At 40.4% G+C, this 23,109-nt stretch overlaps 4 protein-coding genes and 1 long non-coding RNA gene across 7 annotated transcripts; 1 reads left to right on the plus strand and 4 right to left on the minus strand.

Moving 5' to 3' along the window:
* Positions 1 to 1,833: 1,833 nt before the first annotated feature.
* Positions 1,834 to 5,762, minus strand: LOC108115899 (gelsolin-like). Its single transcript, XM_017227535.2, is given in 5 exon segments — positions 1,834 to 2,375; positions 2,378 to 3,550; positions 3,602 to 3,691; positions 3,694 to 3,796; positions 5,727 to 5,762. Coding segments are annotated over 5 exon segments (1,914 nt in total). The 5' UTR covers positions 5,748 to 5,762; the 3' UTR covers positions 1,834 to 1,848.
* A 1,732-nt stretch (positions 5,763 to 7,494) lies between these two features.
* On the minus strand, positions 7,495 to 11,792 carry LOC121529808 (gelsolin-like). The gene is given in 8 exon segments (XM_041817809.1): positions 7,495 to 7,625; positions 7,750 to 7,875; positions 7,933 to 8,510; positions 8,513 to 9,507; positions 9,509 to 9,599; positions 9,651 to 9,737; positions 9,740 to 9,845; positions 11,757 to 11,792. Coding segments are annotated over 8 exon segments (2,064 nt in total). The 5' UTR covers positions 11,778 to 11,792; the 3' UTR covers positions 7,495 to 7,565.
* Positions 11,793 to 13,797: 2,005 nt separating this feature from the next.
* Positions 13,798 to 19,517, minus strand: LOC108117358 (gelsolin). Of its 3 annotated transcripts, none has more exons than XM_017229778.2 (8): positions 19,410 to 19,516; positions 18,650 to 18,873; positions 17,995 to 18,187; positions 17,443 to 17,517; positions 15,995 to 16,190; positions 14,232 to 15,943; positions 14,049 to 14,174; positions 13,798 to 13,924 (listed from the first exon to the last, which is right to left on the minus strand). In XM_017229778.2, exons 2-8 carry the CDS (start codon positions 18,688 to 18,690, stop codon positions 13,865 to 13,867), a joined length of 2,403 nt encoding a protein of 800 aa, XP_017085267.2. In that variant the 5' UTR covers positions 18,691 to 18,873; positions 19,410 to 19,516; the 3' UTR covers positions 13,798 to 13,864. The 3 variants fall into 3 exon arrangements, with proteins under 3 accessions (XP_017085267.2, XP_041673742.1, XP_041673741.1); XM_041817807.1 differs by having other exon boundaries at positions 13,856 to 13,947; positions 19,410 to 19,517; XM_041817808.1 differs by lacking the exons at positions 18,650 to 18,873; positions 19,410 to 19,516 and adding an exon at positions 18,547 to 18,625.
* A 62-nt stretch (positions 19,518 to 19,579) lies between these two features.
* On the plus strand, positions 19,580 to 20,808 carry LOC108117623. The gene is made up of 2 exons (XR_001772899.1): positions 19,580 to 19,655; positions 20,454 to 20,808. It is a non-coding gene; the product is annotated as an uncharacterized LOC108117623 (long non-coding RNA).
* On the minus strand, positions 20,793 to 23,072 carry LOC108117440 (ATP-dependent RNA helicase abstrakt). Its single transcript, XM_017229891.2, has 2 exons — positions 23,047 to 23,072; positions 20,793 to 22,738 (listed from the first exon to the last, which is right to left on the minus strand). The coding sequence occupies exon 2, from the start codon at positions 22,700 to 22,702 to the stop codon at positions 20,852 to 20,854; it is 1,851 nt and encodes a 616-aa protein (XP_017085380.1). The 5' UTR covers positions 22,703 to 22,738; positions 23,047 to 23,072; the 3' UTR covers positions 20,793 to 20,851.
* Between the last annotated feature and the right edge of the window lie 37 nt (positions 23,073 to 23,109).

Below are 23,109 nucleotides of genomic sequence, written 5' to 3' on the forward strand. Positions count from 1 at the left end.
GCATCAGATCTTGCATTGTTGTATGCATAAACGACATAAACTTCGTAAGGCTTTGTTGTAGACTGCATATCATAGCTTCAAAGTTACATTTTGGCTGCTCTGTCGGTTGATGCTGCTGAGCCGTGTTTGGTTTTTGGTATGCTGATTGCGGCAATGAGCTTTTAGAGGCTGGGGTAGACAATCCTGATTTTAAAGCACTTGCGTATGTAATATTTTTGGCAGAGTTTATGGGTCCTAGTGAGGATCTGGCTGCAGTCGAGAAGAGGACTTCAGGGTTTGACCTGGAGGCTATCAACTGTTTATTTTGGGTGCGGGCAGTAATTCCCCTCTGGTGGATTCGACTTTTCAGCTCCTTATAAACTGGGCAACCTCTTTAGTTAACAGTGTGATTTCCACCGCAGTTGCCGCACTTTTTTGAGTTGTGGTCATCTTTGCTCTCTGAGCAGTGTGCGGAGTCATGAAGCTCACCACAAACTACACACACCGGGCGCAGTTTACAGTAAGACCTTGTATGGCCAAATTCTTGGCAGTTCGCACATTGTACCGGGGCATTGCGTTTGTGCGGCTCCTCAACCGTAATTCTGCGGTGCAGCAGGAACTGAAGATTGTATATAGGGTGCACTTCGTATTTCTTTAGGGGCTTAATTTTTGGTTCGAGCTCAACCTTAAAGAGTGGCTGCGGCTTTCTATCCTTGTTAAGGATATTGAAGACTGTCTTAGCGCTAAATCCCTTCTCTTGTAGCGCCTTTGTTATCTCTGCAGGCGATACTTCGGACTCTATGCCCTTAAGTACGACTTGCTGGCCCTTGCTACTTTTTAGCTGATACGTGTAAAAGTTTTTTTTTTGTCGGTGATATATTTTGATAATACTCTGTAATTATCTTCAGACTTCGTTTGAACTTTTGTTTCCTGGATGTTGCCCTTTACGAGTGAAATTATGTGAAAATTGTCCTTGCCAATAAGCTCTATAATATTGTTGACAAGAACGTTGGAACTTTTTTCGACTTCAGTAAATTCGGCATCATCCTCATAGTCTGCCGAGATTTTAAAACGGTTTGAGTTAGAGGGCGTTTCTATTGCAGCTATGTTAGCATTGCCACGGGTTATTTTGCGTTGAGAGTTTAGGGGGCTTAGCTTCCTTTTGATATGGATGTAGCGGTCCATACCAGTCTGCACAGCCGGCCTTATACTTTCTTTGTTTTTGTTCTCTTTTTCGGGCAGCGCAGCGGCAGAAGTATTAATGTTTGCGCTGCTAGCTGATGACGTCGTTAATCGCGCTGTCGTTACAGTTGCGGTTGTTGTTGTTGTTACGGTTGACGTTGTCAAAGAAATTGCGGTGCTAGTTGCTGCGCTCTTTGGCTGGAGGCGGAGCAAGAACGCGCTCTCTCGCTCTCTACGTTCGGAATTCGGTCAAGTTTGGGGTGATTGACCGTGTTTGTGAAGAGCTTGCATTACTTTCGGTTGCTTTGAAAGAGAAGTAAGCGATGTTTCTTTGTACTGAGAGCCGTCTCTCGGCTTGCTCGCGTTGACGTTGTGTGCGAACGTCGTTTAAACTCATTGCAGTCGAGATTGAGTTTGTTAAAATTAGTGTTTTGTTTTATATTAATTAATTAATTAATCAATATAAACATTAGCGATTTTCATCGCTGAAAGCGTCTTTTCGCGTTGTTTTGGTTTACGAAACCAGTCACTGCACTTTTTTGGATATTATTGAATACTTTTTTAGCTAGGAAACATGCGCTTGAAAACGTTGGGCTCCTTGCCCTGAGGGACGCGGATGATGGTCACCGTGTCAATGGAACGCGCTGTGGGCTCCGCTCGAATATACAGCTGTGGATTAACAAAGAATTATATGTTGAACAGAGTGATCCCTTTCTGACACAAAACCTTAGCCATATCTAGAAACTTCGAATTTTCCTCATCAGTCGTGCAAGAGCCAACCCATAAGTAGAGCTCATCTCCAGCATCCATTAGCATGACGTCATCGGAGTCCAAGTCCTCTTGTTCGTACTTAGCCACTTCCTCAAATTTAATAAATTCATTAGAGCTTAAACGGCAATGGAAAAGGCGCGGATCCAGCAGCGGTGCCCCTGGATCGCTCAAGCTCCGATCGTACTGGCCTTCGCCGTTTAACTCCTCCCAGAACTCATCTGATTCCGCACCCTCCTCCACATTCTCAAACTCAACGTCATCCCAGTACAGGGAGAAGCGATTTAAGGCAACTTTTTTCTCAAAGGCAGATGCGCCCATGCCGTTCCAAATATATATCCTGTGGGACTGTCCAGAAAGAAGGACGAAGGCATCACGCGAGGCCAAGGATAAACTTTCAGCAGGTACCTCATTGGCATGCACATCGCTTTCTACGGTGCCTCGTAAGATGTTATCAACTGTCCTTTAAATATCTTATAGAAGTGGCGAGGCTCGTGGCCATGGTTGACCAACACAATAAGACCTTCCTGCTTTTCTGCGACATCTAGACCCATCTTCACGGCACGTGAGGAAGAATTTTTTCCCTGCCAAACATACGTTATGGAACCAGTGTCTCCGTTATTGTCTTCATAGTTATAAGTGAGAACATATGAAGCGAATCCCTGAAGGGGGACGCTCTTCTCAAAAGACACGGTGTTGCCCAAGATTTCATCAGAGCCCGTCTTCGTAACATGCTGGGTAATGGTTTCAATACAGTTTTGACCATGATCAGGCATGAAGCCGAAGTCCCGACCGCCGCTCTTCTTCATCTGAGACACCACACCGTCGATTTGGTCGAAATCTAGTGATTCATAAGAGCCGATGTCCAAAGCCGAGCGAATGAGACGAGTATGCGCCATTCCAACATCACGCCAGGTAGCAAAATACTGCTTAAATGGTGCAGACTCAGCGCCTTCCACAATGCGGTGAATTTGAGTCCACGCCGGGTACTTTTTGCTGCGTAAAAACTCCTGTGCTTTGATCATGGCATCAGTCTTCTCCTTTTGAGAGGCGCCCTTTCCGACCCAAACGAATATTCCGGAACCGGTGTCGAGGATAAAGCATTCGTGTGTATCCAGCATAGTCTGGGTTAATGGTTTTTGGCTAATTACGTCGACTTTCAGTTTGCCACTGGAGTCGCTAACCTTGTAGAGGATAACCGCTGCGGCGTCTAACCTCTCGAACGCACCATCCTCGTCGGAGGCTGACTCCTCAGGCACCTTGTCATCTGAACCCGACCCAAGCACATCAAAGAAATGCTGTTTATCGAAATCAATGCTAAATTCGTCGATGATTTGAACTCGGGCACGACCGTTGTGATCCTGGTCCCTGATCTGGTTTGCAGCGCTTATTGCCTTCAGTTTCTCGACTCGCTTTGCCTGGGAGCCCACGTAGACATATATATCGCTTCCGGCATCTAAAATAAAGCAATCGCCCTTGTTCATCGACGATACGGACAGGTACACTTGGCGTACTCGCACGTTGCGCTTGCCCTTGACCTGAAATAGTCGCTTCTCCCCCTGGGCATTGCTCTCTACGTGTTTGAAACCAGATCCGACGCCGCCCTGTTGGTAGCGAATACCTGCAAATATATTTAGTTTAATGAGATTCAAACGGAAATAACTAGATTTACCATTTTTGAAGTAGCCGAGAAATAACTGTGACTCGTGGTCCTGCACCTCGCGGTGTTGGATCGGACCCCCGTTCAACAAATCATCAACTGGACAGTGAAAATAGCTGCAGATCCGGCCTCGTCAGTAGACGTCTCTGATCCAAGCCAGAAGTGCACATCCCAAGACAGTTTTTTGACTCTCCTATTTTCAATTGTCTTTAAAATATTTGAAATATTAAGATTAAGTTATATATTTATTGGTTTATTCATAACATCCGGGTGAATCTGTCTGAAGGTTATGTTTCGGTATGGGTCAGAAATGAACTCTAGTACAGTATTTGTTGACAGTGTTGGAACCTTTAGATAGTTATTTTAAACACCAAAAAGGTTGAATACTCGTTACGAGTCCGTAATAATATCCTTTATTTTAAAAAATTAGATAACAAGGTTCAGATTAAACATTTTTTGGTTAATTCGTAGTGCATAAAAAAGTATTATTATATTTAGTCATTCTACTTCTTACATATGTGTATAAATAAAATAAAAACATAAATAAATAAATAAAACAATAACAAGTTACGCCGAATCATTATAACTATTTAAAAAAAAACATGTTTAATAACTGATGGTGAAGTGACGCCTTATAACGCACCTTTCTCAATAAATCTCGAAAAAATTATCCGATTTAAAAAATTATTGGTGTATTGATACATATTAACAAAAAAAAAAGTCATACAGAAACATAAATTTTATTATGGTGGCAATCCCGAGATATTATCGTTTTGGGTTTTTCGCGTTTTGTGGGCGTTAAAGCTTAATTCCAACTGTCTATACTTTTCATTACCGTTTCTACAACAAACGGTACGAGTTTTTTGAGATTGGTCCCGATAATGATATTATTCGTTGTCATTATTATTGCAGATTATGTCAGCGTGGGCGAAACAGGGCTCTGAGATAAGTTTGCGCTGCATAGGAGTCTTAAAAATCGACATGCCTTATGTTGTGTGTTATATAGTTCATGAGATCTCAGCGTTCATACAGAGAGATGAACGGACGGACGAACAGATGGACAGACGGAAAAACGGACAGACTGGCGGGCATGGCTAAATCGAGTATGTCTTTAGCCGCTTTGAATGCAAAATTATTACTAATATTATTAATATTCAATGTCCCAAAATAATTTTCTTAAACATCGCCGAAAATTACAAGGTTCAAACTAGTATGATTCGGACTACCATGCGGTATATTCCTGAAATAAAGTTTTAAATTTTTAGCAGTTTGTTACACCCTTGCATTCAGAAAAACAATATAAATTGTTGGATTGTAATATTGGATCAATATTAACTTTATTTTGCTTACGGTTATGCAGAATTTTGAGCCTGTTCCCTATCCAAAAAATAACTATGGAAAATTTTACACTGGCGACTCGTTTATAATTCTTAATGTAATGCCTCTTGGTCATCAGCCGAGGGTGGTGAGGGGATCCCTGGGAAATCTGTTTATTGTAATGATAAATATAACCAATCAATCTGTTTGGGTATACGTTATTATGAACTGTGTTTTGTCTTTTGCTCAAATAGAGACGATTCTTCCTACTGAGAGCGTATGTACTGAAAATAAGAGAATTAATAATGTAGTAAATTGAAAGGGAACAAAGATTCTGAATACCACTGAGTGGTACTTACAGTCGGCCCTTAATTTAATTTATTTTATGAAGTGTACGAATAATTTTCGTGCGTAAAAATTACTTTTTTGGGTTAATATGTTTAAAATTGCTACCTTTTGCCAAAAAGCAATTTTCTAACTGATGGTGACGTCACTGTCCATGTTAGGCCTTATAACCTAAATTTCTCCATACATAGCAAAATTATGTTCCGATTAGAAAAATCCTTGGTAAACCGATAGATATTGGCAAAAATAAGTTATACAAGGTCAAACGAAGACACACACTATAATATTATGGACTCCCCAGGTTTGGTGGGCGTGACAGGATGCTGAAATAAACATGTGCGTAGGCACCTCAAGAATCTGCCTGCTTAATCTCAACTCTGTATATCCTATAGATCCTGAGATCTCAGCGTTCATACGGACAGACGGACATGAATAAATCGACTTCGCTATTGATACTGATGCAAGCAACACTTACAACACGATTACTCTTTTCCATTTCAGAACTAAGTTTCGAGCGACTAGCGGGCAGAGCTATGTCTCAGACACTAAACGAAAGCTAAAGCTCATCTTCGCTTTTATAAATTCGTCTCAAGTCTGAATTGCGCTTACGTCTGGGAACGACTTTAATTTTGCTTGGGTGATCCATAGATAAGCAAAGCTCGTACAATAAGCTAAACAGTGAATATATAGTGAAAGCAAATCCGAAAAAATCCCAGAAATGTAAATATGCGTATCTACACTAGTCTATTTCTATCGTAGTAATCTTATAATTGGGTGATCGTAGTGCCCTTATAATTCGCAACAGTGTTATACAGCTTGTTTCGAACTGCCTCCAGCTTTGTTCAACCTATGATGCCCTTGGTTAAGCTATGTGAGATTCACCGAAGTGTATAAGGTGGTCCTTAGTCTACGGTTTCAGGACGTCTTAGAACTCAGGCTCCTGCCTTCTTTCCACAATGAGCAGGGGCTTCTGGTCTAAAATACAGACAGTTTGGTGATTTTATTAATATGCGTGGTGCCCAATCCCTTGGTGCTTAGGGGCCATTTGTGGCCTATGACATACATTCATAATTCCAATTTTCTATTCTAACTATCCAGTAGTTCATAGTTCAGCAGTAGTTCATAGTTACTATATGTTAGGAATATTCTCTTATAATAAATCATGTCTACAAAGGAACTTGGCTTTCCTTTAAAAGCAATGATAGTCTAAAATTCGATTCTATTTTTCAAAAACAAGTGATAAGACAAATCATCATCCAATGATGACCTTAGAAAATTATTGCTTTAAAAGTTGTTGTTTTTCTTAATGATTGTATTCACGTTTATGTTATCAGCCTTCATGACTAGCTTACTCTTTTCTACTTGCACAAATTAAATACAGTCTGACTTTAAATTTTAAGATATTTTAAGGAAACAATACTTTCGCAAGAAGCTACATACATATATGTTTTATAATATTACAACACACATTATTTGAAACAAACACGACACATTCATTTTTTATACTCTTTACTTGTAGAGTAAAAGGATATATTGAAAGAAGGAAGGTAGAAGAAGTCGTGTCCGAACCTATATTCTTGACCAAGATCAATAGCCAAGTCGATTAAGCCATGTCTGTCTATTCGTCTAGCCTTACGAAAGCGAAAAAAAAATAAAATCGTAGATGTTTGAAAACTAGAAAACTAGGATTAAGCATGAATAATCTTGAAATGGCGGCGCATTTTGAGGTGGTATTATTATACGGCCACACCCACTCTTACGACCAAGACCCGCTCAAAAACAACGTTCTATAAGAACGCGGAGATCACGCTAACTAAAAATGTTGAAAAATTCCCAGAAATGTAAATATGAATAAATATACACCTATATATTTATTCTATCGTCTTAGTAATCTTATAATTATGTGATCGTAGATCTTTAATAATCAGCAGCTGTATTAGAAGGATAGTCCCGACGTCCTATGTTTGAGGCCTGCTTATTCTGAACTGCTTCCAGCTTTGGACACTCTGTTATACGATGGCCCAGTCCGCCACAGTAGGTACAACCATGGGAGTCACCTAAGTCTAAGTGCTGGTGTTCAGCGGTAAGCGTCCACGGCCCGTGACCGGTCTTCCTAATCTTTACCGCCATGTATTGCCACAGCCTCAACACCCTTCAACACCCTGTCCTTTAAATATCTTATAGAAAGACAGACAGACAGATAGAAAGGCAAGCAGGCAGTACAGTAACGTTACATAAGATATGCAAAGGTCTTAACAATACATAACAAACACAGTTTTTTTGGTACATTTTATTCAGCAGTATTTAGAATGTTTTACACCTTATTGTTGGCATCAAAAACACTTCGCTTTATGTCTTCATAGGAGGGCAAGTTCTGTAGAAAAAATCGTTTCAATTCTAACAAATTTTAAATATCGAAAGCATATGGTCTGGTTAATGTTTTTCTAATGAACTAGCGGTATTAGTTTAATCAAGTGTCTAAATTGGCAATCACTTACCTTCCAGTAATTGTTATCCCAGCTAGGAAACATGCGCTTGAAAACGTTGGGCTCCTTGCCCTGAGGGACGCGGATAACGGTCACCGTGTCGATGGAACGCGCTGTGGGCTCCGCTCGAATATACACCTGTGGATTAACAAAAAATTATATGTGGAACAGAGTGATCCCTTTCTGACAGAAAACCTTAGCCATATCTAGAAACTTCGAATTTTCCTCATCAGTCGTGCAAGAGCCAACCCATAAGTAGAGCTCATCTCCAGCATCCATTAGCATGACGTCATCGGAGTCCAAGTCCTCTTGTTCGTACTTAGCCACTTCCTCAAATTTAATAAATTCATTAGAGCTTAAACGGCAATGGAAAAGGCGCGGATCCAGCAGCGGTGCCCCTGGATCGCTCAAGCTCCGATCGTACTGGCCTTCGCCGTTTAACTCCTCCCAGAACTCATCTGATTCCGCACCCTCCTCCACATTCTCAAACTCAACGTCATCCCAGTACAGGGAGAAGCGATTTAAGGCAACTTTTTTCTCAAAGGCAGATGCGCCCATGCCGTTCCAAATATATATCCTGTGGGAATGTCCAGAAAGAAGGACGAAGGGATCACGCGAGGCGAAGGATAAACTTTCAGCAGGTACCTCATTGGCATGCACATCGCTTTCTACAGTGCCTCGTATGCGGAAAAGTTGTGCAGCTACCGGGAGTGCCGTGTAGGATGTTATCAACTGTCCTTTAAATATCTTATAGAAGTGGCGAGGCTCGTGCCATGGTTGACCAACACAAAAAGACCTTCCTGCTTTTCTGCGACATCTAGACCCATCTTCACGGCACGCTTCTTTGCGGCGGAGGAAGAGTTTATTCCCTGCCAAACATACGTTATGAAACCAGTGTCTCCGGTATTGTCCTCATAGTTATAAGTGAGAACATATGAAGCGAATCCCTGAAGGGGGACGCTCTCCTCAAAAGACACGGTGTTGGTTAAGATTTCATCAGAGCCAGTCTTAGTAACATACTGGGTAATGGTTTCAATACAGTTTTGACCATGATCAGGCATGAAGCCGAAGGCCCGACCGCCGCTCTTCTTCATCTGAGACACCACACCGTCGATTTGGTCGACATCTAGTGATTCATAAGAGCCGATGTCCAAAGCCGAGCGAATGAGACGAGTATGCGCCATTCCAACATCACGCCAGGTAGCAAAATACTGCTTAAATGGTGCAGACTCAGCGCCTTCCACAATGCGGTGAATTTGAGTCCACGCCGGGTACTTTTTGCTGCGTAAAAACTCCTGTGCTTTGATCATGGCATCAGTCTTCTCCTTTTGAGAGGCGCCCTTTCCGACCCAAACGAATATTCCGGAACCGGTGTCAAGGATAAAGCATTCGTGTGTATCCAGCATAGTCTGGGTTAATGGTTTTTGGCTAATTACGTCGACTTTCAATTTGCCACTGGAGTCGCTAACCTTGTAGAGGATAACCGCTGCGGCGTCTAACCTCTCGAACGCACCATCCTCGTCGGAGGCTGACTCCTCAGGCACCTTGTCATCTGAACCCGACCCAAGCACATCAAAGAAATGCTGTTTATCGAAATCAATGCTAAATTCGTCGATGATTTGAACTCGGGCTCGACCGTTGTGATCCTGGTCTCTGATCTGGTTTGCAGCGCTTATTGCCTTCAGTTTCTCGACTCGCTTTGCCTGGGAGCCCACGTAGACATATATATCGCTTCCGGCATCTAAAATAAAGCAATCGCCCTTGTTCATCGCCCTTGACCTGAAATAGTCGCTTCTCCCCCTGGGCATTGCTCTCTACGTGTTTGAAACCAGATCCGACGCCGCCCTGTTGGTAGCGAATACCTGCAAATATATTTAGTTTAATGAGATTCAAACGGAAATAACTAGATTTACCATTTTTGAAGTAGCCGAGAAATAACTGTGACTCGTGGTCCTGCACCTCGCGGTGTTGGATCGGACCCCCGTTCAACAAATCATCAACTGGACAGTGAAAATAGCTGCAGATCCGGCCTCGTCAGTAGACGTCTCTGATCCAAGCCAGAAGTGCACATCCCAAGACAGTTTTTTGACTCTCCTATTTTCAATTGTCTTTAAAATATTTGAAATATTAAGATTAAGTTATATATTTATTGCTTTATTCATAACATCCGGGTGAATCTGTCTGAAGGTTATGTTTCGGTATGGGTCAGAAATGAACTCTAGTACAGTATTTGTTGACAGTGTTGGAAACACCAAAAAGGTTGAATACTCGTTACGAGTCCGTAATAATATCCTTTATTTTAAAAAATTAGATAACAAGGTTCAGATTAAACATTTTTTGGTTAATTCGTAGTGCATAAAAAAGTATTATTATATTTAGTCATTCTACTTCTTACATATGTGTATAAATAAAATAAAAACATAAATAAATAAATAAAACAATAACAAGTTACGACGAATCATTATAACTATTTAAAAAAAAACATGTTTAATAACTGATGGTGAAGTGACGCCTTATAACGCACCTTTCTCAATAAATCTCGAAAAAATTATCCGATTTAAAAAATTATTATTGTATTGATACATATTAACAAAAAAAAAAGTCATACAGAAACATAAATTTTATTATGGTGGCAATCCCGAGATATTATCGTTTTGGGTTTTTCGCGTTTTGTGGGCGTTAAAGCTTAATTCCAACTGTCTATACTTTTCATTACCGTTTCTACAACAAACGGTAGGAGTTTTTTGAGATTGGTCCCGATAATGATATTATTCGTTGTCATTATTATTGCAGATTATGTCAGCGTGGGCGAAACAGGGCTCTGAGATAAGTTTGCGCTGCATAGGAGTCTTAAAAATCGACATGCCTTATGTTGTGTGTTATATAGTTCATGAGATCTCAGCGTTCATACAGAGAGATGAACGGACGGACGAACAGATGGACAGACGGAAAAACGGACAGACTGGCGGGCATGGCTAAATCGAGTATATCTTTAGCCGCTTTGAATGCAAAAGTATTACTAATATTATTAATATTCAATGTCCCAAAATAATTTTCTTAAACATCGCCGAAAATTACAAGGTTCAAACTAGTATGATTCGGACTACCATGCGGTATATTCCTGAAATAAAGTTTTAAATTTTTAGCAGTTTGTTACACCCTTTGCATTCAGAAAAACAATATAAATTGTTGGATTGTAATATTGGATCAATATTAACTTTATTTTGCTTACGGTTATGCAGAATTTTGAGCCTGTTCCCTATCCAAAAAATAACTATGGAAAATTTTACACTGGCGACTCGTTTATAATTCTTAATGTAATGCCTCTTGGTCATCAGCCGAGGGGGGTGAGGGGATCCCTGGGAAATCTGTTTATTGTAATGATAAATATAACCAATCAATCTGTTTGGGTATACGTTATTATGAACTGTGTTTTGTCTTTTGCTCAAATAGAGACGATTCTTCCTACTGAGAGCGTATGTACTGAAAATAAGAGAATTAATAATGTAGTAAATTGAAAGGGAACAAAGATTCTGAATACCACTGAGTGGTACTTACAGTCGGCCCTTAATTTAATTTATTTTATGAAGTGTACGAATAATTTTCGTGCGTAAAAATTACTTTTTTGGGTTAATATGTTTAAAATTGCTACCTTTTGCCAAAAAGCAATTTTCTAACTGATGGTGACGTCACTGTCCATGTCAGGCCTTATAACCTACATTTCTCCATACATAGCAAAATTATGTTCCGATTAGAAAAATCCTTGGTAAACCGATAGATATTGGCAAAAATAAGTTATACAAGGTCAAACGAAGACACACACTATAATATTATGGACTCCCCAGGTTTGGTGGGCGTGACAGGATGCTGAAATAAACATGTGCGTAGGCACCTCAAGAATCTGCCTGCTTAATCTCAACTCTGTATATCCTATAGATCCTGAGATCTCAGCGTTCATACGGACAGACGGACATGAATAAATCGACTTCGCTATTGATACTGATGCAAGCAACACTTACAACACGATTACTCTTTTCCATTTCAGAACTAAGTTTCGAGCGACTGGCGGGCAGAGCTATGTCTCAGACACTAAACGAAAGCTAAAGCTCATCTTCGCTTTTATAAATTCGTCTCAAGTCTGAATTGCGCTTACGTCTGGGAACGACTTTAATTTTGCTTGGGTGATCCATAGATAAGCAAAGCTCGTACAATAAGCTAAACAGTGAATATATAGTGAAAGCAAATCCGAAAAAATCCCAGAAATGTAAATATGCGTATCTACACTAGTCTATTTCTATCGTAGTAATCTTATAATTGGGTGATCGTAGTGCCCTTATAATTCGCAACAGTGTTATACAACTTGTTTCGAACTGCCTCCAGCTTTGTTCAACCTATGATGCCCTTGGTTAAGCTATGTGAGATTCACCGAAGTGTATAAGGTGGTCCTTAGTCTACGGTTTCAGGACGTCTTAGAACTCAGGCTCCTGCCTTCTTTCCACAATGAGCAGGGGCTTCTGGTCTAAAATACAGACAGTTTGGTGATTTTATTAATATGCGTGGTGCCCAATCCCTTGGTGCTTAGGGGCCATTTGTGGCCTATGACATACATTCATAATTCCAATTTTCTATTCTAACTATCCAGTAGTTCATAGTTCAGCAGTAGTTCATAGTTACTATATGTTAGGAATATTCTCTTATAATAAATCATGTCTACAAAGGAACTTGGCTTTCCTTTAAAAGCAATGATAGTCTAAAATTCAATTCTATTTTTCAAAAACAAGTGATAAGACAAATCATCATCCAATGATGACCTTAGAAAATTATTGCTTTAAAAGTTGTTGTTTTTCTTAATGATTGTATTCACGTTTATGTCAGCCTTCATGACTAGCTTACTTTTTTCTACTTGCACAAATTAAATACAGTCTGACTTTAAATTTTAAGATATTTTAAGGAAACAATACTTTCGCAAGAAGCTACATACATATATGTTTTATAATGATACAACACACATTATTTGAAACAAACACGACACATTCATTTTTTATACTCTTTACTTGTAGAGTAAAAGGATATATTGAAAGAAGGAAGGTAGAAGAAGTCGTGTCCGAACCTATATTCTTGACCAAGATCAATAGCCAAGTCGATTAAGCCATGTCTGTCTATTCGTCTAGCCTTACGAAAGCGAAAAAAAAATAAAATCGTAGATGTTTGAAAACTAGAAAACTAGGATTAAGCATGAATAATCTTGAAATGGCGGCGCATTTTGAGGTGGTATTATTATACGGCCACACCCACTCTTACGACCAAGACCCGCTCAACAACAACGTTCTATAAGAACGCGGAGATCACGGTAACTAAAAATGTTGAAAAATTCCCAGAAATGTAAATATGAATAAATATACACCTATATATTTATTCTATCGTCTTAGTAATCTTATAATTATGTGATCGTAGATCTTTAATAATCAGCAGCTGTATTAGAAGGATAGTCCCGACGTCCTATGTTTGAGGCCTGCTTATTCTGAACTGCTTCCAGCTTTGGACACTCTGTTATACGATGGCCCAGTCCGCCACAGTAGGTACAGCCATGGGAGTCACCTAAGTCTAAGTGCTGGTGTTCAGCCTCTGGTGCCAGCTCATCCAAGAAGTCAGGAACCTGCTGCCTTCCCTCAATAAGCAGATGCTTCAGGTCAAGTAGTACAGACTGTTCGGTCATTTTGTTAATCAGAGTGGTTGCCAAACCCTTAGTGTTTGAGCGCCCTGTGCGACCTATGCGATGTACATAATTCTCGATATCGTCCGGCATGTCGTAGTTAATAACGCGTTGAACGTTGGGAAAGTCCAGGTCCTTTGAAGCTACGTCGGTGGCCACCAGGACATCTTTTCTGCCAACGCGGTAAGCGTCCACGGCCCGTGACCGGTCTTCCTAATCTTTACCGCCATGTATTGCCACAGCCTCAACACCCTTCAACACCCTGTCCTTTAAATATCTTATAGAAAGACAGACAGACAGATAGAAAGGCAAGCAGGCAGTACAGTAACGTTACATAAGATATGCAAAGGTCTTAACAATACATAACAAACACAGTTTTTTTGGTACATTTTATTCAGCAGTATTTAGAATGTTTTACACCTTATTGTTGGCATCAAAAACACTTCGCTTTATGTCTTCATAGGAGGGCAAGTTCTGTAGAAAAAATCGTTTCAATTCTAACAAATTTTAAATATCGAAAGCATATGGTCTGGTTAATGTGTTTCTAATGAACTAGCGGTATTAGTTTAATCAAGTGTCTAAATTGGCAATCACTTACCTTCCAGTAATTGTTATCCCAGCTAGGAAACATGCGCTTGAAAACGTTGGGCTCCTTGCCCTGAGGGACGCGGATAACGGTCACCGTGTCGATGGAACGCGCTGTGGGCTCCGCTCGAATATACACCTGTGGATTAACAAAAAATTATATGTGGAACAGAGTGATCCCTTTCTGACAGAAAACCTTAGCCATATCTAGAAACTTCGAATTTTCCTCATCAGTCGTGCAAGAGCCAACCCATAAGTAGAGCTCATCTCCAGCATCCATTAGCATGACGTCATCGGAGTCCAAGTCCTCTTGTTCGTACTTAGCCACTTCCTCAAATTTAATAAATTCATTAGAGCTTAAACGGCAATGGAAAAGGCGCGGATCCAGCAGCGGTGCCCCTGGATCGCTCAAGCTCCGATCGTACTGGCCTTCGCCGTTTAACTCCTCCCAGAACTCATCTGATTCCGCACCCTCCTCCACATTCTCAAACTCAACGTCATCCCAGTACAGGGAGAAGCGATTTAAGGCAACTTTTTTCTCAAAGGCAGATGCGCCCATGCCGTTCCAAATATATATCCTGTGGGAATGTCCAGAAAGAAGGACGAAGGCATCACGCGAGGCCAAGGATAAACTTTCAGCAGGTACCTCATTGGCATGCACATCGCTTTCTACAGTGCCTCGTATGCGGAAAAGTTGTGCAGCTACCGGGAGTGCCGTGTAGGATGTTATCAACTGTCCTTTAAATATCTTATAGAAGTGGCGAGGCTCGTGGCCATGGTTGACCAACACAAAAAGACCTTCCTGCTTTTCTGCGACATCTAGACCCATCTTCACGGCACGCTTCTTTGCGGCGGAGGAAGAGTTTATTCCCTGCCAAACATACGTTATGAAACCAGTGTCTCCGGTATTGTCCTCATAGTTATAAGTGAGAACATATGAAGCGAATCCCTGAAGGGGGACGCTCTCCTCAAAAGACACGGTGTTGGTTAAGATTTCATCAGAGCCAGTCTTAGTAACATACTGGGTAATGGTTTCAATACAGTTTTGACCATGATCAGGCATGAAGCCGAAGGCCCGACCGCCGCTCTTCTTCATCTGAGACACCACACCGTCGATTTGGTCGACATCTAGTGATTCATAAGAGCCGATGTCCAAAGCCGAGCGAATGAGACGAGTATGCGCCATTCCAACATCACGCCAGGTAGCAAAATACTGCTTAAATGGTGCAGACTCAGCGCCTTCCACAATGCGGTGAATTTGAGTCCACGCCGGGTACTTTTTGCTGCGTAAAAACTCCTGTGCTTTGATCATGGCATCAGTCTTCTCCTTTTGAGAGGCGCCCTTTCCGACCCAAACGAATATTCCGGAACCGGTGTCAAGGATAAAGCATTCGTGTGTATCCAGCATAGTCTGGGTTAATGGTTTTTGGCTAATTACGTCGACTTTCAATTTGCCACTGGAGTCGCTAACCTTGTAGAGGATAACCGCTGCGGCGTCTAACCTCTCGAACGCACCATCCTCGTCGGAGGCTGACTCCTCAGGCACCTTGTCATCTGAACCCGACCCAAGCACATCAAAGAAATGCTGTTTATCGAAATCAATGCTAAATTCGTCGATGATTTGAACTCGGGCTCGACCGTTGTGATCCTGGTCTCTGATCTGGTTTGCAGCGCTTATTGCCTTCAGTTTCTCGACTCGCTTTGCCTGGGAGCCCACGTAGACATATATATCGCTTCCGGCATCTAAAATAAAGCAATCGCCCTTGTTCATCGACGATACGGACAGGTACACTTGGCGTACTCGCACGTTGCGCTTGCCCTTGACCTGAAATAGTCGCTTCTCCCCCTGGGCATTGCTCTCTACGTGTTTGAAACCAGATCCGACGCCGCCCTGTTGGTAGCGAATACCTGCAAATATATTTAGTTTAATGAGATTCAAACGGAAATAACTAGATTTACCATTTTTGAAGTAGCCGAGAAATAACTGTGACTCGTGGTCCTGCACCTCGCGGTGTTGGATCGGACCCCCGTTCAACAAATCATCTAACTGGACAGTGAAAATAGCTGCAGATCCGGCCTCGTCAGTAGACGTCTCTGATCCAAGCCAGAAGTGCACATCCCAAGACAGTTTTTTGTCTCTCCTATTTTCAATTGTCTTTAAAATATTTGAAATATTAAGATTAAGTTATATATTTATTGCTTTATTAATAACATCCGGGTGAATCTGTCTGAAGGTTATGTTTCGGTATGGGTCAGAAATGAACTCTAGTACAGTATTTGTTGACAGTGTTGGAACCTTTAGATAGTTATTTTAAACACCAAAAAGGTTGAATACTCGTTACGAGTCCGTAATAATATTCTTTATTTTATTAAATTAAAAAATTAGATAACAAGGTTCAGATTAAACATTTTTTGGTTAATTCATAGTGCATAAAAAAGTATTATTATATTTAGTCATTCTACTTCTTACATATGCGCATAAATAAAATAAAAACATAAATAAATAAATAAAACAATAACAAGTTACGCCGAATCATTATAACTATTTAAAAAAAACATGTTTAATAACTGATGGTGAAGTGAGGCCTTATAACGCACCTTTCTCAATAAATCTCGAAAAAATTATCCGATTTAAATATTATTGGTGTATTGATAAATATTAACAAAAAAAAAAGTCATACAAGGTCAAACAGAAACATAAATTGTATTATGGTGGCAATCCTGAGATATTATCGTTTTGGGTTTTTCGCGTTTTGTGGGCGTTAAAGCTTAATTCCAACTGTCTATACTTTTCATTACCGTTTCTACAACAAACGGTAGGAGTTTTTTGAGATTGGTCCCGATAATGATATCATTCGTTGTCATTATTATTGCAGATTACGTCAGCGTGGGCGAAACAGGGCTCTGAGATAAGTTAGCGCTGCATAGGAGTCTTAAAAATCGACATGCCTTATGTTGTGTGTTATATAGTTCATGAGATCTCAGCGTTCATACAGAGAGATGAACGGACGGACGAACAGATGGACAGACGGAAAAACGGACAGACTGGCGGGCATGGCTAAATCGACTTGGCTATTTGTCCTGATCATAAATAAAAACACATTATAGGGTTGGAAACGCCACCTACTGCCTTTTACATACTATTTAACGATTACATAATATTCATAATTTTACCAGCTCCACCTTTTATAAAAAAAAAAACAAATTTTTAATACTATATGTGATGGCACTGCCCATGTAAGGCGTTATAACCTAAATTTCCTAATAGTCTCCATAGTTTTCCTCGGTTTTTGGGCGTTAGAGCAGGTTAGTAAAGGTTAGTGAGATCTCAGCTTATTTCAACATGTTTTTTTCTGTTAATATGATAAATATATTTAAATAAAATCTTTGGTTTTACATATACTTACATTAAGAATTATAAACGAGTCGCCAGTGTAAAATTTTCCATAGTCATTTTTTGGATAGGGAACAGGCTCAAAATTCTGTATAACCGTAAGCAAAATAAAGTTAATATTGATCCAATATTAATAAAACAAATGTCAATTTATATTATTTTTCTGAATGCAAGGGTGTAACAAACTGCTAGAATTTAAAACTTTTTTTCAGGAATATACCGCATGGTAGTCCGAATCATACTAGTTTGAACCTTGTAATTTTCGGCGATGTTTGAGAAAATGATTTCGGGACATTGAATATTAATAATATTAGTAATAATTTTGCATACAAAGCGGCTAAAGATATACTCGTATATACACATATGTATAAACATACATACATACTTAATATACATATGTATGCCTGAGTTTCATCAGTTTAAGGGTATCTTTGGTATGCGTCATAGTTTTCATCCAAGCCTCTTGAAGGTTCGAGCTCTTTCCGACACATTTTATCGAAGTAATCTATTTATACGCGTCTTCGCACTCGACCAATTTAGAATTGTACACCAAGATATGACTCACCTCAATGCGCCAAATCTCCAGACCTGGGGTATGACCAGCGTTCTCGAAGGCCGAATGCATGACTCGTTTTCCGGGCTGCTTTCCGTTCTGCCCGTTTTGTTGGATTTGATCAGCTTCAACGGCGAACGCGGGGCGAGTGTTAATGCTGCTGGCTGAGCAGAGACTAGATGAGAGGGCAAATAACACGCTCAAGCTGAAACAGACAACCAGATAGCCGTTAATGGAGAACTTATATCTATTTTCATCTTCAACCTCCAAAAATGAAATTCTAGTTAGATTTTTTAATTTGAAGACTTAGAAAATCTTGCTTTTATAATAATGATCGCTTTTATCCGCTTAGGCTGTCTGTTGACAAATTTTAAAATTAAGTATTTAAAAATGTTATAATACTATTTTTACCTTTACCAAATAAACATCTATTTTCATGTGAGTCATGTCCAAAACGTAATAGTGATACCAAAATTGTAAAATTTGTTAATAGCGGACACTAGACAAAACATTAGTCATCTCAATTTTTACAAATTATGTGCACTTACTATTTTTGTTACTTACTAGATTTTTGTTTAATCATTAGTACACTTAATTAATCAGGGAAAACTTATATCTAGGTATGTCTGCCAAAATATTTTGCCGGCAATCTGTTTGCTTGCATTACCTGGAGATGACTGCCATGCTTGCGTCGCCAGACGCTGCCATTTTGCCTCTTGGTCGTCAGCCGAGGGTGGTGAGGGGATCCCTGGGAGCTCTGTTTATTCTAATGATAAATATAACAGGTCGAGTATAATGTACACAACCAATCTGTTTGGGTATACGTTATTATGAACTGTGTTTTATCTTTTGCTCAAATAGAGACGATTCTTCCTACTGAGAGCGTATGTACTGAAAATAAGAGAATTATTAATGTAGTAAATTGAAAGGGAACAAAGATTCTGAGTACCACTGAGTGGTACTTACAGTCGGCCCTTAATTTAATTTATTTTATGAAGTGTACGAATAATTTTCGTGCGTAAAAATTACTTTTTTGGGTTAATATGTTTAAAATTGCTACCTTTTGCCAAAAAGCAATTTTCTAACTGATGGTGACGTCACTGTCCATGTCAGGCCTTATAACCTACATTTCTCCATACATAGCAAAATTAAGTTCCGATTGGAAAAATCTTGAGTAAATCGATAGATATTGGCAAAAATAAGTTATACAAGGTCAAACGAAGACATACACTATAATATTATGGACTCCCCAGGTTTGGTGGGCGTGATAGGATGCTGAAATAAACATGCGCGTAGGCACCTCAAGAATCTGCCTGCTTAATCTCAACTCTGTATATCCTATAGTTCCTGAGATCTCAGCGTTCATACGGACAGACGGACATGAATAAATCGACTTCGCTATTGATACTGATGCAAGCAACACTTACAACACGATTACTCTTTTCAATTTCAGAACTAAGTTTCGAGCGACTGGCGGGCAGAGCTATGTCTCAGACACTAAACGAAAGCTAAAGCTCATCTTCGCTTTTATAAATTCGTCTCAAGTCTGAATTGCGCTTACGTCTGGGAACGACTTTAATTTTGCTTGGGTGATCCATAGATAAGCAAAGCTCGTACAATAAGCTAAACAGTGAATCTATAGTGAAAGCAAATCCGAAAAAAATCCCAGAAATGTAAATATGCGTATCTACACTAGTCTATTTCTATCGTAGTAATCTTATAATTGGGTGATCGTAGTGCCCTTATAATTCGCAACAGTGTTATACAACTTGTTTCGAACTGCCTCCAGCTTTGTTCAACCTATGATGCCCTTGGTTAAGCTATGTGAGATTCACCGAAGTGTATAAGGTGGTCCTTAGTCTACGATTCAGGACGTCTTAGAACTCAGGCTCCTGCCTTCTTTCCACAATGAGCAGGGGCTTCTGGTCTAAAATACAGACAGTTTGGTGATTTTATTAATATGCGTGGTGCCCAATCCCTTGGTGCTTAGGGGCCATTTGTGGCCTATGACATACATTCATAATTCCAATTTTCTATTCTAACTATCCAGTAGTTCATAGTTCAGCAGTAGTTCATAGTTACTATATGTTAGGAATATTCTCTTATAATAAATCATGTCTACAAAGGAACTTGGCTTTCCTTTAAAAGCAATGATAGTCTAAAATTCAATTCTATTTTTCAAAAACAAGTGATAAGACAAATCATCATCCAATGATGACCTTAGAAAATTATTGCTTTAAAAGTTGTTGTTTTTCTTAATGATTGTATTCACGTTTATGTTATCAGCCTTCATGACTAGCTTACTTTTTTCTACTTGCACAAATTAAATACAGTCTGACTTTAAATTTTAAGATATTTTAAGGAAACAATACTTTCGCAAGAAGCTACATACATATATGTTTTATAATGATACAACACACATTATTTGAAACAAACACGACACATTCATTTTTTATACTCTTTACTTGTAGAGTAAAAGGATATATTGAAAGAAGGAAGGTAGAAGAAGTCGTGTCCGAACCTATATTCTTGACCAAGATCAATAGCCAAGTCGATTAAGCCATGTCTGTCTATTCGTCTGGCCTTACGAAAGCGAAAAAAAAATAAAATCGTAGATGTTTGAAAACTAGAAAACTAGGATTAAGCATGAATAATCTTGAAATGGCGGCGCATTTTGAGGTGGTATTATTATACGGCCACACCCACTCTTACGACCAAGACCCGCTCAACAACAACGTTCTGTAAGAACGCGGAGATCACGGTAACTAAAAATGTTGAAAAATTCCCAGAAATGTAAATATGAATATATATACACTTATCTATTTATTCTATCGTCATAGTAATCTTATAATTATGTGATCGTAGATCTTTAATAATCAGCAGCTGTATTAGAAAGATAGTCCCGACGTCCTATGTTTGAGGCCTGCTTATTCTGAACTGCTTCCAGCTTTGGACACTCTGTTATACGATGGCCCAGTCCGCCACAGTAGGTACAGCCATGGGAGTCACCTAAGTCTAAGTGCTGGTGTTCAGCCTCTGGTGCCAGCTCATCCAAGAAGTCAGGAACCTGCTGCCTTCCCTCAATAAGCAGATGCTTCAGGTCAAGTAGTACAGACTGTTCGGTCATTTTGTTAATCAGCGTGGTTGCCAAACCCTTAGTGTTTGAGCGCCCTGTGCGACCTATGCGATGTACATAATTCTCGATATCGTCCGGCATGTCGTAGTTAATAACGTGTTGCACGTTGGGAAAGTCCAGGCCCTTTGAAGCTACGTCGGTGGCCACCAGAACATCTTTTCTGCCAACGCGGTAAGCGTCCACGGCCCGTGACCGGTCTTCCTGATCTTTACCGCCATGTATTGCCACAGCCTCAACACCCTTCAGTAATAAGTACTCATGTATGCAGTCCACGTCTTGCTTTTTCTCTGCAAAAATGAGAACGGGTGGAGCGGTCTTCTGAAGACAGTCCAGCAAATAAACCACCTTGGCCTCCTGCTTCACATATTCAACTTGCTGCGTTACATTCATCGATGCGGCACCTGCTCGGCCCACATTTATCGTGACTGGCTTAACAAGAGCGGAGCGAGCAAAGTTTTGAATCTTCTTTGGCATGGTGGCCGAGAAAAGTAGTGTCTGTCGCTGACCTTTAAAAAACGAGAAAATCGTACGTACGTCTTCTTCGAAACCCATGTCAATCATTCGGTCAGCCTCATCCATGCACAGGTATCGGCACATGTCTAGCGTAAGAATCTTCTTGTCAAGCATGTCCATGAGTCGACCGGGGGTAGCCACAACTATGTGTACGCCGCGCGAGATTACATCCAGGGCCCCGCTGACCGGTAAACCTCCCATGGCCAGGCAAGAGCGCACCTCAGGCATCCCACAAGCCTGAAGGTGCTTACAATAGTGTTCAATGATCTCGTGCGTTTGCTTAGCTAGCTCGCGGGACGGACAAATGATTAGCCCGTAGGGACCCTCGTTTTGTTCAAATGGAAGTCTGTACTCTTGTTCAAGGGCAAACATGATAACAGGCAGCACAAATACCAGTGTTTTGCCGGATCCGGTGAAGGCAATGCCAATCAGATCTCGACCTGCCAGAACAGTGGGCAAGCCTTGTACCTGGATCGGTGTTGGATAACTAATGCCTTTGGCGGTCAAGCCGTTGATAATGCCTTCTGGGAACTTCATTTCTCGGAAACTGCGAACGGGCGGAGTTGGGTTCTCGCCCTCCACTACGATCCTCAGTTGTTGACGAACGGCCTGGTGCTCGTCCACAGACACCGACCGAAAGTATCGCGGCGGTCGCCAGCCAGTCTTGATAGGCTCCTCGTACTGAATGCCCTTTGCCAACTCAGCAACACCCATAAGCGCTTTCTGCTGGGCAATGCTCTCCATGATCTTCTCCTCCTCGCGAAGCTGCTTCTCCACAGCACTTAGCTTTTTCGCCTCCGCAATCTTCTTCAGTTCTGTGTGCTGGTCCAGCAAACTTATGTTGTACTTGCGTCCCCAGGTCTCTGCGTTGTGATTTCCCTGAAAGTCGTCCTCGTTCTCATTTTCGCTAGAGGACTTTGGTTGTGCAGTCTCTGAAGCCAGTTGCACGATCCGACCCAACTTTATCATGTGCTGCCTCTTTCGCTCTTTAACCGGCACATATGGCACAAACTCCTCGTTGTCCTGGTATCCGTCTTCGGATGATCTCCTATACCGCTTCACTTGCGCCATGGTAAAAAATTTGTGCTTCGGACTTTTGCTTTAGGCCTTCAGTAAACAAACATAAAAATAATTATAATTTATCGATAAATTAAATATTTATTTTCATGGTGGTCAGGGATTGGTGTGACCATCCCATTTTTATATAAGTGTGTTAAAAAACTTGATTTTCACAAAATTTGCATTATACGACGCATATAATACACACACAACTATAAAACATTCACAGAACACGAAAGTAACAAATCCATATCTTTTTTGTTGGTTCAATATGATCTTTACAATTCTGCCTATTAAAACAGTGCGAATCTAAAATGTGTTTCCAATTCTATACATTTTTTTTCATATAATCATACAGCTTTTTTTACATCCAACACAATATTAATTTAGTTTCTCTCAGTCACACTAATTCATTAATG

Source organism: Drosophila eugracilis, unplaced genomic scaffold (genome assembly GCF_018153835.1).
Source record: "Drosophila eugracilis isolate 14026-0451.02 unplaced genomic scaffold, ASM1815383v1 contig_1903, whole genome shotgun sequence".
NCBI lineage: Eukaryota > Metazoa > Arthropoda > Insecta > Diptera > Drosophilidae > Drosophila > Drosophila eugracilis.